The sequence below is a fragment of the Nomascus leucogenys genome, chromosome 8 (assembly GCF_006542625.1).
Source record: "Nomascus leucogenys isolate Asia chromosome 8, Asia_NLE_v1, whole genome shotgun sequence".
In the NCBI taxonomy this organism is placed as follows: domain Eukaryota; kingdom Metazoa; phylum Chordata; class Mammalia; order Primates; family Hylobatidae; genus Nomascus; species Nomascus leucogenys.
In genome coordinates, this window is record NC_044388.1 from 93,040,475 (window position 1) to 93,055,788 (window position 15,314).

The window sequence follows — 15,314 nt, forward strand, 5'->3', positions numbered from 1 at the left end:
TCTTTCTTTCCTCTTTCTTTCTTTTCTTTTTTTTTTTTTGTCTTTGGACAGAGTCTCGCTCTGTCACCCAGGCTGGAGTGCACTGGTGCAATCTCAGCTCACTGCAACCTTCACCTCTCAGGCTCAAGCAATTCTTGTGCCTCAACCTCCCAAGTAGCTGAGATTATGGGCATGTACCACCACACTCAGCTAATTTTTGTATTTTTAGTAGACACAGAGTTTCACAGTGTCGGCCAGGCTGGTCTCGAACTCCTGTCCTCAAGTGATCCACTTGCCTTGGCATCCCAAAGTGCTGGGATTACAGGAACAAGCCACCATGCCTGGCCAGTAATTTTTTTTCATTGCAAAAGTTCAGAAGTCACACAAGGACTAAATAAAAGTTCAGCAGATAGAAATGTCTAGCTTACTCTAAATTCCTCCTTCAGCTGGTTAACTACTAGAGGGCAGAGATGATATATTTTCTTCTCACATAATCGAATGTTATGCACATCGTTGGATTAAACGCCTCATGAAATATTTATTGAATTAATAAGTGAAGATACACATAACCGAATAAACGGTTATAAAAATAAGAGAAAACTTTGTATTGGGTTTCCACCATATATTATCCACTGCACCAGTGTATTTTAAATTTTTTTTTCATCTCATCCTTACAACTCTAAAAAGTTGAAATTATTCTTCTCATTTTTATAGTTATAAAAAATAAGGCTTGAATATGTTAAATGATTTACCCAGCCCCCTACAACCAGGAAACAAAGAAGAGAGAATTTAAACCTGGCTGTGTCTGACTCAGGAAGATATTCCAATTCTACTCTGGTTCACTACATGCTTGAATGAATGAATAAACATATGAAAGAATGAGTTAGTGTTCTGCTGTCATTTGCCTTATGTGTTGTAGACCATATTGTCAAAGGTTTTATTTACAGAACTTGGTGTGATGCCACAGATGTGCAGAACTTTAATAAAGCTGTTTCACAATAAGACATTACCCACATTGATATTCTTGAGAGTCAAAGCCTAATGATTTAAACTGTTTGGTGTTGCATTTTATTGGACCAGAGCAAGTAGTCCTTGGATGTTCACTTTCTGTCCTCAGAGAGATGAAGATAATGGTAGTCTATCCTGGGAAGGAGCATAATGTCACTCTGGTGACATGTTCAAGCCTCCACTAGCCACTTTTTTGCCTTTGTCTTTCATTGGTTTGTTCTCATCTCATCCAGTATTGTGCTGGTAAATGTTTAACGATTGTCTTTCTGAAAAAAAATAAACTCTGATTTTGTTGCATTTACCAATTGTTTTGGTGTAAACATCCTTACCATAGCATATTTTCAGGCTATCAACATGCCATCACTGAACAGAGTTGGGAAAAGATGTTAACAGTCAACTCTCATGATGCCATGTGAGCTGGCTCCAGCACATCACAGATCTAATTCCAGAGTCATCCCTGTGGGTGGCAATAATTGTTGAAATCCCTGGAAAAACACACTGGAGATGGGCTGTGGCATGCAGCCAGGAAAACTTGGCCAGGTTCATCTGTGCACCAAGACAATTATATATATGTTTCAGCTGTAGCATCTTCTCCGCTTTCCTCCTCCTTCCCTGTCACTTGGGAGAAACAATTCTTCTTATCGCCACATCCAGAAAAGCTTTAAGGAATGATAACCAGTGCTTTGACTCCATGACTCTGTCCAGCTCTACAGATTTGACTCACAAAGGAGAGACTTCTTTAAAAGAAGCTAAGCCACTTTTGACATATCAAGACCTAAATATACACAGGGCTTCAGGGTTTAGTTTTTCCATGACTTTCCCCAGATTCTAATTCCTGATGGGAAGCAAAGAGTGGAGAAAGTTCTAGCTGTTCTTTTAGGAAGTTAGATGCTCTCCAAAACAGGTGGACTCATGTGCTTGTAAGAACAGATGTTCTCAAAGTCTTTGGATTCTTACCTTTTAATGACCTCTCTTCATATTACCTTCCCAACCTCATCCCCTGCCACTCTCCCAGTGCTCTGCCTGCACCTCATTCTCCAGATGGCAGCACAACTAAACTGCTCTGTGGGTCCTAGAATCATTCTAAACTTTTCTCTTTTTCAAAAAATCAAGTTCCCTCTGCTAAAGCACCCTCCGTACTCATAGTCCCTATTGATTTTACAAAGCTGAGCTAAAAGGTCATCTTCTTCATGATGTATCTCCCGAAATCCCCATCTAGAATTCATTTCTCCCTGTTCTTCAGGCATGAGGCACTTTGTTAATGCATTGCTCTTGATTTATACTACACTGTGTTTTTGATAATAGCTATATATGAGCAGATTATTTTTATACCTGTGAGAATATAAAATCCATGAAGGCAAGAACATTGTGCAATTTGTCTGTGATTTCCCATAACACTCAACACACTGACTTACAAGTTGCAGAATTAAGAAAATCTTGCTTGAATTGAATCTAATGAATTGAACTAAATTTTACAAAGTGGGTCTGAGTTAAGCCCCATGAAAATATATTTAGGAATCTTATGTTCCTATTTCAATTTTCTACCTGTAGACAGTCCTATCCATTTATGCCTGGAGTGACTTAAAAGAGCAAGGTGCTTTGCTGGGCATTGCGGTAGAAAGAATATAGGAATAGATATGATCTCTGGCCCTAAGGAGTTGACTTTCTAGCAGGGGAGATAAATTTTCAAACAGTAACTCAAGTTTTAATCTGGTTTTTAGTCAACAAATAACTCTGATGATTCTGTAGAAGAAGTAATCTATTCTACTGAGAAGAAGTAAGAAGAAATTAAATGAGTAGGATTGTGGAAGGTGGATGATTAAAGGGTGGAAGATATTTCAGGTGGAGAGACGAGTTGAACTCTAGTCAGAAGGTGAAACTTTACATGGGGATGTTTGGGGAATAATTGTGAGTATGAGCAGAGTAAGCAATGGAAAGAGGAATGCTGTTGGAGATGTGTTGGAATAAGAGAGTAAGACCAGGGCATCCTAGAATTCAGATATGTGGATGCTGCACAGTTGTTGGCGACCCAGTTTTTCTAGATCTGCAAAATATTTAACTCGAGTTCTTACGTAAATGGATAAAAGGGGAAAAACTAGAATTGGTATATACAATTGTTTCAAGAAGCATCAGGAGGAAAATTCCCTTCTTCCTTCCTGCTTGTATTATTCTTTGACTCTTAATTACATGTCAGGCATTATGCTGAAGTTTAAAGATAGCAAGAAAAGTGAAACAGACATCTTGAACCTCCCTCCTTGCTCCAACAAAGTTTACAGTCTGGTGATAGTTCCAGACAAGGAAAGAACAATGACTCCATAGAGGAACAAAGCCATGACATATGGAAGCACAGAAGGCTATGACAGTAGGTGGGAGGGCCCCTTCATCTGTTCAGGGCTAGGGAGAGGGGGTCAGGAATGCCACCTGTGGGAGGAAACGTGTTTGGGCTGAACGTGTAGGAAATAAAAAGAAGCCCCTGCTCTCCCATTAAAAGGAAAAAGACATTTTCAAGGGGAAGAAACAGCCTGTGAAAGGGACAGAGGCATGTGAGGGCATGGTGCCTTCAGGAAACTGCACATGGGTGGTGTACCTAGAACCCAGGACACAAGGCAAATACAGGCAGAAGATGAGGTGAAAGAAATAAACACAGTTTTGTCAAGATAATTAAACTAACAAATTTGGCAACTGAGTCATCCCCTATGAGTGCAGAACACGGGTGGACTATTTGGGAGTGTTCAGAGCCTTGCTGCAACAGGGTAGTCCTTGAGCCAGAAGCATCAGCAACAGCTCCCAGGTTGATAGAAATGCAGAACCTCGGGCTTCACTCCAGATCTGCTGAGGCTTCAGAAGCACTGGTTAAGGGCATGGAAACCTGGCTTTATATCCTGGCTTTGCAGTTTGCCAGCTGTGTGATCTTTGTCCTGTCCCCTGTCTTCTCTGGGCGGCAGTAGAATCAGCCATGAAGTTGAGGAGGTGGACCTATTGGATTCCAGTGATATTTCCAGCTCTAAAGAGTGTGGTGTGTGTGTGTGTGTGGTGTGTGTGTGTGTGTGTGTATTTAAATCTAGAGGCTATTGGTGGAAGAGTGCCTTATTTTTCAAACTGGCTAACACATACCTTGGATGACCCTCTGTTCAGAATTAGTCCCTCAAGCCTGTGTCTAATGGAGAACAGCATTAGAAACCACCAACTTGCACCTGAAAGCAGATCAGCTGGGGAACTAGAAGGTCAGACCCACAGGCACTCACCACTTGTCTAGCGGGCTTCACAGATGGAGGCAAAGAAGGGGATCCTTTCTGTTCCCTTCCACCAATAATCTTGCTTCCTTTTCAAGGAAAAAAAATGGAAAAAAAAATCTAAGGGGCCAGATGCAGAGATATGTAATTCCACAAGGGCTTACCTGGCTTTTGGGTAAGAATATCCTAGAATTTGTGTTTCTTTTCACGTGTGTGTGTGTGTGTGTGTGTGTGTGTGTTTTGCAGTTTGGGGTACTAGTTAGGGTGGCAGTGACTTAAAGCTGAAATATCTTGATTAAATAAAGAGGCTTAGCTGTCTGGTCATATGATGCATAAGAGCTGTGTTGCATTTTCACATAGCTTCTCCAGTTGGCCTATTTATTTATTGATTGATTTCTGGGACAAGGTCTCACTCTGTTGCTCAGGCTACAGTGCAGTAGCATGATCACGGCTCACCGTAGCCTCGACCTCCGGGACTCAAGCAACCCTCTCACCTCAGCTTCTAGTAGCTGGGACTATGGGCATGTGTCACCATGCCTGGCTAATTTTTGTATTTTTTTGTAGAAACAAGATTTCACCATGTTGCCCAGGCTGGTCTTGGACTCTTGGGCTCAAGAGATCCGCTTGCTTCAGCCTCCCAGTGCTGGGATTACAGGTGTGAGGCATCATACCTGGCCCAGTTGGCCTATATGAAGGCTACAAAAAAATATGTTGAAACAGGCTCCTGACTAAACAATTAGAGGGAATGGTGGTTATAAAGCCAAATCATGGCCCTACCTGGCAGAGACATAAAAGTTAACCTGGAGAAGTCCTCTCCTTACTTCTGAACAGGTGTCCCACTGAGAGGTGAAGAAATCCTCAAATAGAGGGAGGAGATCCTTGACCTGGGCTGCTACACTGAGCACTGAGACCTCTGATCTCTGCATAGAGGCTCTTGTCTGGTATTCACGTAACCAGTTTTTTGTGCAAGCCAGCCAGACTCTTGTGAATGGAGAGAAAGATGAAGTTCTATAGAAAATAGACCAATAAAAATTATAGGAGGAAGCAGAAGACTGAGAGTAAGGAAACCTGAGGTTCTAATCCTGGCTTCACTTGTAACTTGCTTTGAAACCTTGGCAAGTTCCTTTTTCTTTCTGGCTCCCGTTCTCTATTTTGAGGACAATAAGAACATCATTTATTGAGCATCAACTATGAATAAGATACTACCCATTTAATGAGCATTTAGTATAAATAAGATAGTGTCTCATGGGTTTAAATGCCATCTAGATGCTGTAAACCAGCAAATTTCTATCCCCAGCTAAGACTTCTTCTTTGAATTTGAGTTGTGGACCTGTAGTTGATTTTTTTTTTTTTTTTTTTTGAGACACAGTCTTGCTCTGTCACCAGGCTGGAGTGCAGTGGCATGATCTCGGCTCACTGTAAACTTCACCTCCCGGGTTCAAGCAATTCCCCTGCCTCAACCTCCTGAGTAGCTGGGACTACAGGCATGTGCCACCAAGCCCAGCTAATTTTTTTTTTTTTTGTATTTTAGTAGAGACAGGGTTTCACCATGTTGGCCAGGATGGTCTTGATCTCCTGACCTAGTGATCCACCTGTCTTGGCCTCCCAAAGTGCTGGGATTACAGACGTGAATTCTTATAATTTTATGTTGTCTTGGCACCCATTTAAAATACAAGTTTAATTTTTTCCACCAGAAGTAGGGCTCAGTCACCCTTGACAAAATTTATAGTTCTACACTTCCTTCCAGTTCCTCGATGTGGTCAATCCAGGTACCTGCCTGCAATGGAAATGACACAGCAAAGCTTGCTGCCTGGACAACAGAAGTAGAACACCACACCAAAATGGCCCAAGCCAGTGGACAGAGATAAGAACTTAGAGGCATCTTTCCCACCTAGCAGATGGGCTTCCTGCTTTCCTGTCGCTTCCTTTACAGGTATTGTTCAGACATTTGCTCATGAACTTAAAGTGACCCATATCCTATGCCCCAGTACATACTTCTCTCTCTCTTTCTCTCTCTCTCTCTCTGCCTGACTCTTCACTCCTGTCTTGCCTCCTGTGACCCAGGGACAGAAGATTGCCTTCCTGACTCAGGATCTGTAAGTAATTAATCTTTGAACTTGTTTCCTATTGTGGTGTTTAATTGAATCTGTGCCTTCTGTTTGAAGAAGCAGGGACTATCCTAGGCCCTGGATGTTGGGGAGAACACAAGTGCAGGCTCGTAGCACCGCACTGATGGTCAGGCAGGCATTAACTGTGCACAGGTTAGATAAACCACCAAGGGTGGCAGCCAGTGTAATCAAACTTCCTGTGTGAGGGACCCCTGGGTCACCATCAGACAACCAGTTCTTAGGCTGCCCACCAGGTAAAAGAAGTATCCCGTAAAGGGCAAACTCTAAACACCCACACCCAGCCCCACTTTATTTCCCATTTTGGCAGGGTAGCTAGAGGTTCTACTACTGGAACCCCAATTTAGCAGGGGGCTCTTAGATCAGGACCCAAATGCCCATTCTCCATTGATATTTAGTAGTCATCTTGAACTTAACACCCAAAATAGCACTCTTTATCTTCCTCACCTAACCCTGACCTTCCCACCGCATCCCCTGACTCAGTTAAATAATAACTCAATATGTCCCCTTGTTCAGACTGAAAAATTTGGGATAATCTTTGACTCCACTCTATTTCTTGCATTCTATTCTCAGTAATAAATGCTGTTGAGGGTATACTCTTAAATATATCCAGAATCTGATCACTGTTCACCATCTTCTTCTCTTACCTCCATGGTCCAAGCCATTACCAACCCTTGCCTAGATTAGAGTAATAGGGCCTTTGAACACCCCTGAATCAACTCACCACACAGCAGCCAGAGTGGTCCTATTCAAATGCAGGTCATAGCATGTTGCTCCTTTACTCAGAATCTCCCAAGGACTGTCCATCTTCCTCAGAGTAGAATCTGAAGTCCATATTATACTATACAAGGCCCTGAGGATCACCATGCCCCCAAACTTCTTCTTCCCCTACTCCCCTTCTTTCTCACTCCCCATCCTGGCCCCACTACTAGTGCTAAATAAACAGCACATTAGGCCGGGCATGATGGCTCACACGTGTAATCCCAGCACTTTGGGAGGCTGAGGTGGGTGGATCATGAAGTCAGGAATTCAAGACTAGCCTGACCAACATGGTGAAACCCCCCCATCTCTACTAAAAATACAAAAATTAGCCAAGTGTGGTGATGCGTGCCTGTAATCCCCGCTACTCAGGAGGCCGAGGCAGGAGAATCGCTTGAACCTGGGAGGCGGATGTTGCAGTGAGTCGAGATCACGCCACTGACTCTTTTACCTCCTTCTGCCTGGAACACGTCCCTCGGATATTGACATGGTTTATTCTCCCACCTCGAGGTGTGTGCTCAAATGTCATCTTCTCAGAGAGGCCTCCCCTGACCACTTTCTGTATAATGAAACTCCACCCAAACTCCCAGCTTAGCACTCCACATGCTTTGTACATCATTCTTTCCCCCCACACCAGCATCTATCATCACTTCACAGAGTCATATAATTTACCTGCTTGTTTGACCACTGCAGCACTGTCGCATAGAAATTTTCAGAGTGATGAAGATAGTCTATAGCTATATTGTGCAACAATGTGGCTGCTAGTGTATGGCTATGGAACACTTGAAATCTGGGTGGTATGACTGGGAAAATGAATGTTTACTTTTATTTAATTTCAATTAATTTAAAACAAAATGCCACATGTAGGTAGTAGCTACCATATTCCACAGTGCATGTTTAGTGTCTACCCAACTAGCATGTAAGCTTCATGAGGGTGGAGATTTTGCATATTTTGTTCACTGCTGTCTTCCCAATACCTAAAAATATGCCTGGCTACTAAAGAAATACCTGTTGAGTGAATTAATGAATATGCTATGAGATTTCCACACAGCATCTCATTCAATCCTAATGACAGTTTTGTGGGTTGGGTGCTATTTTCATTCTCTTGTACTGAAAGGTAGGCAGTGTCTTGCTCAAGATCACCCATCTAGTTAGTACCAAGAAGATAGGCTCTGAATGCAGGGACATCTGAAGTGCAGACATTTTGCTTGTCTGGAGCTAGGCCAAATGTTCTCTGTGGTCCTTTCTTACTCTGAGAGTCTGTGGTTCTCTAAGAATTTCCTCCCTTGAAAGGCAATGGCAGCACATATATTAGTGTTAATTAGATTGATGGGCCTTCTTATCCAGCCACTTATCAATGGCTCAGAATCCGTGGTTCTTTAGGTAGAGGGAGCACAGTGCCTCTTTCAACCCAGCCTCTCCCACCTTCTATCCCCATCCTGGCTCCCATAGCTCACCAGTTTCTGGGTCGCAGAGCTGCTCACAGGCGTCTGTCGTCCTTTGTCCACAGAGGTCCCTCACCCATGGGGAGGTGGCATTGATCTGGTAATACAGGGAAAGCTTGGCTGGGTTTAACCAGTCGGAGATGTCCAAGTAGCTCCCTTCACTCACCACGAAGCTGCTTCCTATGGGTGAACAGAGAGACAGATACTTTCTTACTGATTTTAAGGTCTTAGCTGATGCTACAGAACACAGAGAGGTGCGTAAAAGCCACATTCCCCAGGTCATCTGATCTCATTTGTCTAAGTGCATTGCAATGTGCCCGTCATGGTGTTGCAAGCCCATAGGGAGATAGAGGCAAATCAAACATGGGAGATAATTCAACCTAGTGATGAAAGATAGGCCCTTAGGACTGAGAGGGAAGTAGGGTCAAATTCAGGATCTGCCCTTACTAGGCATTGACTTTGGGCAAGTCACACAGTGCCCCTGGGTCTTGGTTACTTCCTCTGTAAAGGAGAATATTAATGGAATGTACCTCATGGAGTCGATAGGGGAATGAAATAAATTCATGTAGATAAAATGCTTAGCTGGCACCTGACTTATTCTAGGAAATAATGATTAAACATTAAATTTCAAAGGAAATGAAAAAAGCTAATGTCCCTGTCACTCAGGTGTCTCCTCTGGAACAGGGGTCATTGATGTCCACAGGGGCCAGGTGGCTAACATCAATAGGAGAGACTGGCTGAGTGTGAAGGAAATAGCATCCAGGCCTCCTCACCTAGCTTGTGTTGTTTGTTTTTGTTTTATTATGAGAAAGACAGAAAGATATAGAGAGACAGACTGAGATAGAGAAAATAGAGACAAAGTGAGATTTCCAAAGAAATCCCCAGCACCTCTAAGGAAAAGAGCAGCACTCACCCAAGAAAAAAATGCCCTGATGTGGCAAAACAATAGGAAGGAGAAGGTGGGGTTTGGGATACAATAAACACTGTAGGCTCCATTAAAATGGGGCAGCTATGACTCAGCTCCAGCAGCTCTTGCCACATGGAACTAAAGGCTAGTGGCACTAGATCTTCAGATTTTCTTCAGGAGAAGCTAAATATTAACACTTTTATTATTATCAACCAATTTTTCAACATTTCTGATGGCTAACATTTCATCTTGAATACTTGTGTAGGCCAATATTTGCTCTTAAATGTTCCTTATCCCACATATATGTGGAAACATACATATATGTATATAGTACTATATTACATATAAATGTATAATAATCTATGTAGATATTCCACATACATGCACATGTACACACACACATATATACACACACACTTTTTTTGGGAGGCAAGAAACAGAAGCCCATTCAGGATGGCTGCATGTAAGTTACAAATGGTGAGTGTACGCATGTACAGCAATAAAACAAAACAAAGACGGAATTTCACAGGGGGAAAAATATGTACCCAGACAGGACCAGGCTTCACAAAGCTGGACAGGGAGCGTGAGTCTAGATTGATGGCAGATCTAGAGACTGCAGCAGCAGGAGACTTTAAATTGTGTTTTATAATTAACATGACTCAGCTTCTCTCCTTGTTTCTACCTCACTGTCAAGTAAAAACAAAGAAACACATCTTTGTGTATGCAATTCAAGTTCTCCAAAGACAGACTCAGTTAATAAGAATCATATGGGTTCTATGGAGGTCTATCTGTCAGGTTACATCTTACTCTGCTGGCTGACCTATGGTTGGACTCCTCTTGGCTCCGGTGCACAGCTGTGGTCCAATGAGCAATGGCCAGGGAGGCGGGATCACATCAGACCACACCTGGCTGTCTGAGCATCTAAGACTGTGGGAGGAGAAGTTTCCCTGGAAATAGTAAGTATGATTGGCAATGATTATCTTCTCTAATTCACACAAATCACATGATTTCTGTCATCCCATGCAATAAATCCCTAAGACACAGTGAACAACATAATTTTGGTGCAAAAGAAAGAGGGGTCTTTGCGAAGTAGGGGGAATAGACAGTATCAGGACTGAGATAAGGAAATGACCACATTTCAAGTTGGCCCTAAAGTCCTTGGCAGCTAAAGCAAAAAAGGAAGAAGTCTGTTGGATTCCATATTTCAAATTTCTGGCAGGAGAAGATATGCAAATCTATCTGCAAAGCCATATTTCCCCCCCTGGAAATAAGCCCAAGCAGAAACATGTCACATGGGTCCTTGAGGAAGGCACAAAACATCAGTATCAACTACAGATTTTTCTTTAAAAAAGCACAGTCATGCTGTTTAAATGGATAATTCTTGTATTTATTCTCACTAAAGACTGAAAGATGGATATTGAATTGTGTCCCAGGGCTGAGTTTGGTTAATCTCTCTACTTCAGGAAAGCTACACAGTGCAGTGATAAAGAGAATAGAATCAGCAAGATAAGACTTCATATCCTCACTTTTTAACTTACCAGCTCTGCAAACTTGGGCAAAAAAACAAACCCTCAGTTATCCTATATGAAAAGTGTGATACCAATTCCCCTTTCATAGGTTGATATAAAGATTACATAAGACAATGCATTTGTCTTAGGTCAGAATCACCAAAACAGACTCAGAGGCAGACACAGGCATTCAGGATGTTTTGGGGTACATATTCTTGTAAGAAGATGAGCAAAGTGGGATTGGGCGAAGGGAGAGGTCAAACTGACATACAGCAAATCCCTCAGCTGATCCCATGGGGAGCTCTGGGGCTGGGATCGTCCTTCAGTGGTGTTCCAAATCAAGACAAAGATATCAGGACTTTCTATCCTCCCAATGGCTAGTCATAAGCTGTGAGCTATCTCTGGAGAGGGGACATAATCTTGTGTGAAGTGGTCCCTTTCAAAGGAAGGCGTTTCTCAAAAAAGGACTCAGCTGAGAGTGGTCAACCATCCACATTTCTGGCAGCTGGGGAATAAGTGCCTAGGTGCTGACTGGAAACCTGAATGCAGCATCACAATGTCCACTACAAGCTCTGTGAAATCTCAAGGAACAGGAGCTATTTTGATTATTATTTTGAATTCTTATAAACTTAGAAGCTCTAAATGCAATACCAGTAAACAGATTTCTCTCAATTATGAGAAATATGGGTCTCTATGGAAGAGATTGGCTTGAAAGCAGGTACAATAAATGGAAAGTTTGTGTCCTCCCAAATTCCTATGTTGAAACCTTATCCCCATTGTGGTGATATTTGGAAGTGGAGCCTTTGGGAGGTGATTACATGGGTGGAGCCCCTAAATGGGATGAGTGTCCTTATCAAAGAGACTCCAGAGAGTTCCCTCACTCCTTCCACCATGTGAGAACACAGGGAGAAGCCGCCATTTGTGAATAAGGAAATGGACCCTTATCAAACACTTAATATTTTAGCACCTTGATCTTGGAATCTGCAGTCTCCAGAACTGTAAGAAATAAATTTCTGTTGTTTATAAACCAACTGCTATAGTAGACTGAACAAACTAAGACAGCAGTTTATCCTTAATGTCTTTAAAAAGATATTATGCAGAGTTATACATTTGGTTTAATGGCAGAAGGGAGTTGCTATCCTTTGAATGTCCTCTGCTCATTTGTGGCATGAATGTGATATGCATTCTGCTCATTTAATCCTTACAACAGCCTTGCAGGATAGGTATTTCTTCCAATTGAACACGAGGTTCAGAGAGAAATTGACATGGTCAAATTTTCACAACCAGTAAGTGGCCAAAGTGGAACTTAAACCAAGATTTTCAGCCTTCGAAGCTGGACATTTGCCTTTTTTCAAGCTATCTTGAGGCTCAGGGGTTTTGGTCAGTTGCTTTTTATGGTCCTTTTCCTCTGTCTACAGTAGTCTGTGAATTCCACTTTAGTGCATATCATGTAGAGTTGGAGGGCTTTTGCTTTTTCTCATAGACTGTGATTTCCTACAGAGAAGAGGTCATGACTCATTAGTCCTTATCAATCCGGCTCTCAGTAAAATGCCTGGCACATACTAGGACTTTAGTGAATGTCAAGTGCATTAATGAAATCAGAGTTCCATGCTTGACTAGAGGGAAGTTCAATTCACTTCATCATGGAATTGTGAAGCAGAAATGCCTCCATGTTGATCCCACAGTTTAATTTTTTCTATCCTGTGAGAGCCAGAATATAAGATTAGCCCTTCAGAATCTTCCCAGTTCCAAACTAAATGTCGAACATCACTATTGTGGCTCCTGAGCTCTTATTCACCCAATGGGCTCATGATGTGCACGGCAAAAGTAGAGAGGCAGGTAGAGAAACTCAGTGAGAAGGGTCAAGGATGTGTGGCAGGGAGGTGCCATATCAGAGCCTGAAAAGAAGTAACTTTGTGCCAAATTTAATGTAATCATTTACCCAACGTTGATTAAACTCCTTCCTGTGTAAGAAATAGACACAGGGACTAAGAAATGGGCTGAATCCACTGAGAAAGTTAGGGATAAAACAAGAGAGATCAAATATCTGCCCAGATATCTTTAATACAACATAGAGTGTGGTAAGAATTGCCTGAAAAATATAGGCATTGTCTTTGGATATAAGGGAGAGGAAAAAGGGGGCTCAAAGAGGAACATTGAAGAGTTGGCCTTTAAGCTATACCTTGAAGGATGAAAAGGAGACCATGACATAATGAACTGTTTCCTCCAGAGTAAGTGGCCACCTGTGTGGCATTTATCCCTTAAGGCTAGACTCCAAAACTGTGCTGCACTACTCTTAATCTCTTTATTATTTGCAAGGCATTTCACTCATGTAGCACCTATATGTGCTGTGCTAGAGTGTCATTCATTCACTCAGATATGGCTATGCGCCAAGCCCTGCAGCAGGCTCTGGTTGAGTAAAATATGGCGTCTGCCTACTGAGAACTTATAGCCCAGGAAGCTGAAGATCAGATATGAAAAATCTAAGGCAAAGCATGACTGTCTGCTCCCTTCCCCCAATCGCTCACTTCCCTTACTTATTTGCCCATCAGATTGTGCATTTCTTGAAGGCAAAGCCCGGCTTCATTTAACTCTACAATCATTGTCGTGCTTAGGGTGAAGTCGAGGTTCAGTGTGGGCATGTGAGAGAGAACAAGAGAGAAAGAGAGCACTAAGTTTAAGGAAAGTCTAGCAGAGCTCTCTGAATAAATTCCATTTATTTGGGAATACAAACTACACAGAAAAGGAATAAAAGGCACTATTCCATGTGTCTCATGTTTTTCTAGTTTTTCTTTGGACCCTTGTTTTATTTTTTGGCTTTAAATTAAAAGTGTCCTCCCCACTTTACTGACTGTTCTGAGTTCCTCTCTACACTCATATAGATCTCCCCAGAGAGCAATGACTCTGAAATAAATCTCTGCCAAAATCTCAACTTCAAAATGTCATGTTTCCTTATTTTTAAATATATATATATATATATATATTTTTTTTTTTCTCCCACTTACTTGTGGGAATATACATCATCTAATTAGCCAAATGGATTTTCAGTTCAGCCCAATCATTTTGTTATCTAGTATCTGAAGCCCAGCGTTGCTCAGGGGACTGCACGGGCACGGAGGTCCTCATTAACTCTGATCTTCAATTACATTGATTATCAGCCTGCTTCTGTAATTGTGCAGCATAGATCGGGGTGAGCTGGGGAGCTCAGGCCACTCTGTAGTATACTCCGAAAAGCCGGAGGCACATCAGCCACCAAAGAAACAGAAGGCTACAGATGAGAACTAAAAATACCACGGAAGGAGGTATCACCAGACAAAATTGCCTGGAGAGCCAGACAGCAGCTGCAAATCCCTTTCATTACACCTCACATCATGAAATAGACCTCTGAGAACCATGGATAGGAGATTTCAAAAGAAGGCTCTGGTCACAGTGGCAAATGGTGAGCAGAGTAATGAAAGACATGTGGCTAAAAGATGGTCTTTACAAATGAAGTGTAGAGACTGTTTTAGCCAAAAGCTTTCATTTTTATTTTCCGTCTTTCTTTGGGTAAAAATAATTAAAGATTCCCTTCCTTCTGTTACATCATGAATACCATGGGTCCCAGCTGTCTTGGACCTGGGAGAAACGTCTTCCTGGGAACAAGATGAAAAGCAAACTGTGTGATGAAGCAGGAATGAACATCATATCTACTATCAGCTCGACAGACCCAGGAAGAATGTATCACTTTTACCCTTCTCCCAGGTCCACAGAGCCCCAAGTCAGGCTTTAATACATTCTGCCACCTACCATCAACAGAAAACTATTTAAGGGGATTTAAGGGGTGGGTGATCGAACTGCAAAAATGTGGTTAAAAACAAGCTTGAGGGTTTTTGAGTATGGGCAGAGGCAACCTGGATAGCTGGGAGCAAACAGTCTCTGAGAGCAACCACTCTGGAGGAACATTATTGTGGGGGTGGTTCTCCTACAAGGATCTTCGAGACTCCTCCTCCGGTTACCTCTGTCTTCACTTCCTGACCTTCCACTCCCAGCTCTCTTTCCTCTGTCATCTTCTTTCCTTTTGCCTTGGATCAACCCCAGCCTTCTTCTATTCTTCTCTGGTTCCTACTCATTATGGGTTGGACTGTGTTCTGGCCCAAATTCATATGCTGCAGTTCTAACCTCTCGTGTCTCAGAATGTGACTGTCCTTGAAGATAGGGTCTTCAAAGAGGTAATTCAGGTTAAATGAGGTCATTAGAGTGGGTCCTATTTCAATACAGCTGATGTCCTTATAAGAAGAGGATATTGGGGCACAGGTACACATAGAGGAATGACCATCTGAGGATACAGGGAGAGGACAGCCATCTACAAG

The 15,314-nt window shown here is 42.3% G+C and overlaps 1 protein-coding gene across 4 annotated transcripts in view; it reads right to left on the reverse strand.

Annotated features, from left to right (window-relative positions):
• Positions 1 to 15,314, reverse strand: part of ASTN2 (astrotactin 2) — a 1,014,740-nt gene that overhangs the window by 582,290 nt on the left and 417,136 nt on the right. For all 4 annotated transcript variants that reach the window (XM_030817705.1, XM_030817704.1, XM_030817702.1 and 1 more), the window contains one exon: positions 8,563 to 8,730. In XM_030817705.1, the coding sequence (XP_030673565.1) occupies positions 8,563 to 8,730 (168 nt within the window). The remainder of the gene's footprint in view (positions 1 to 8,562; positions 8,731 to 15,314) is intronic.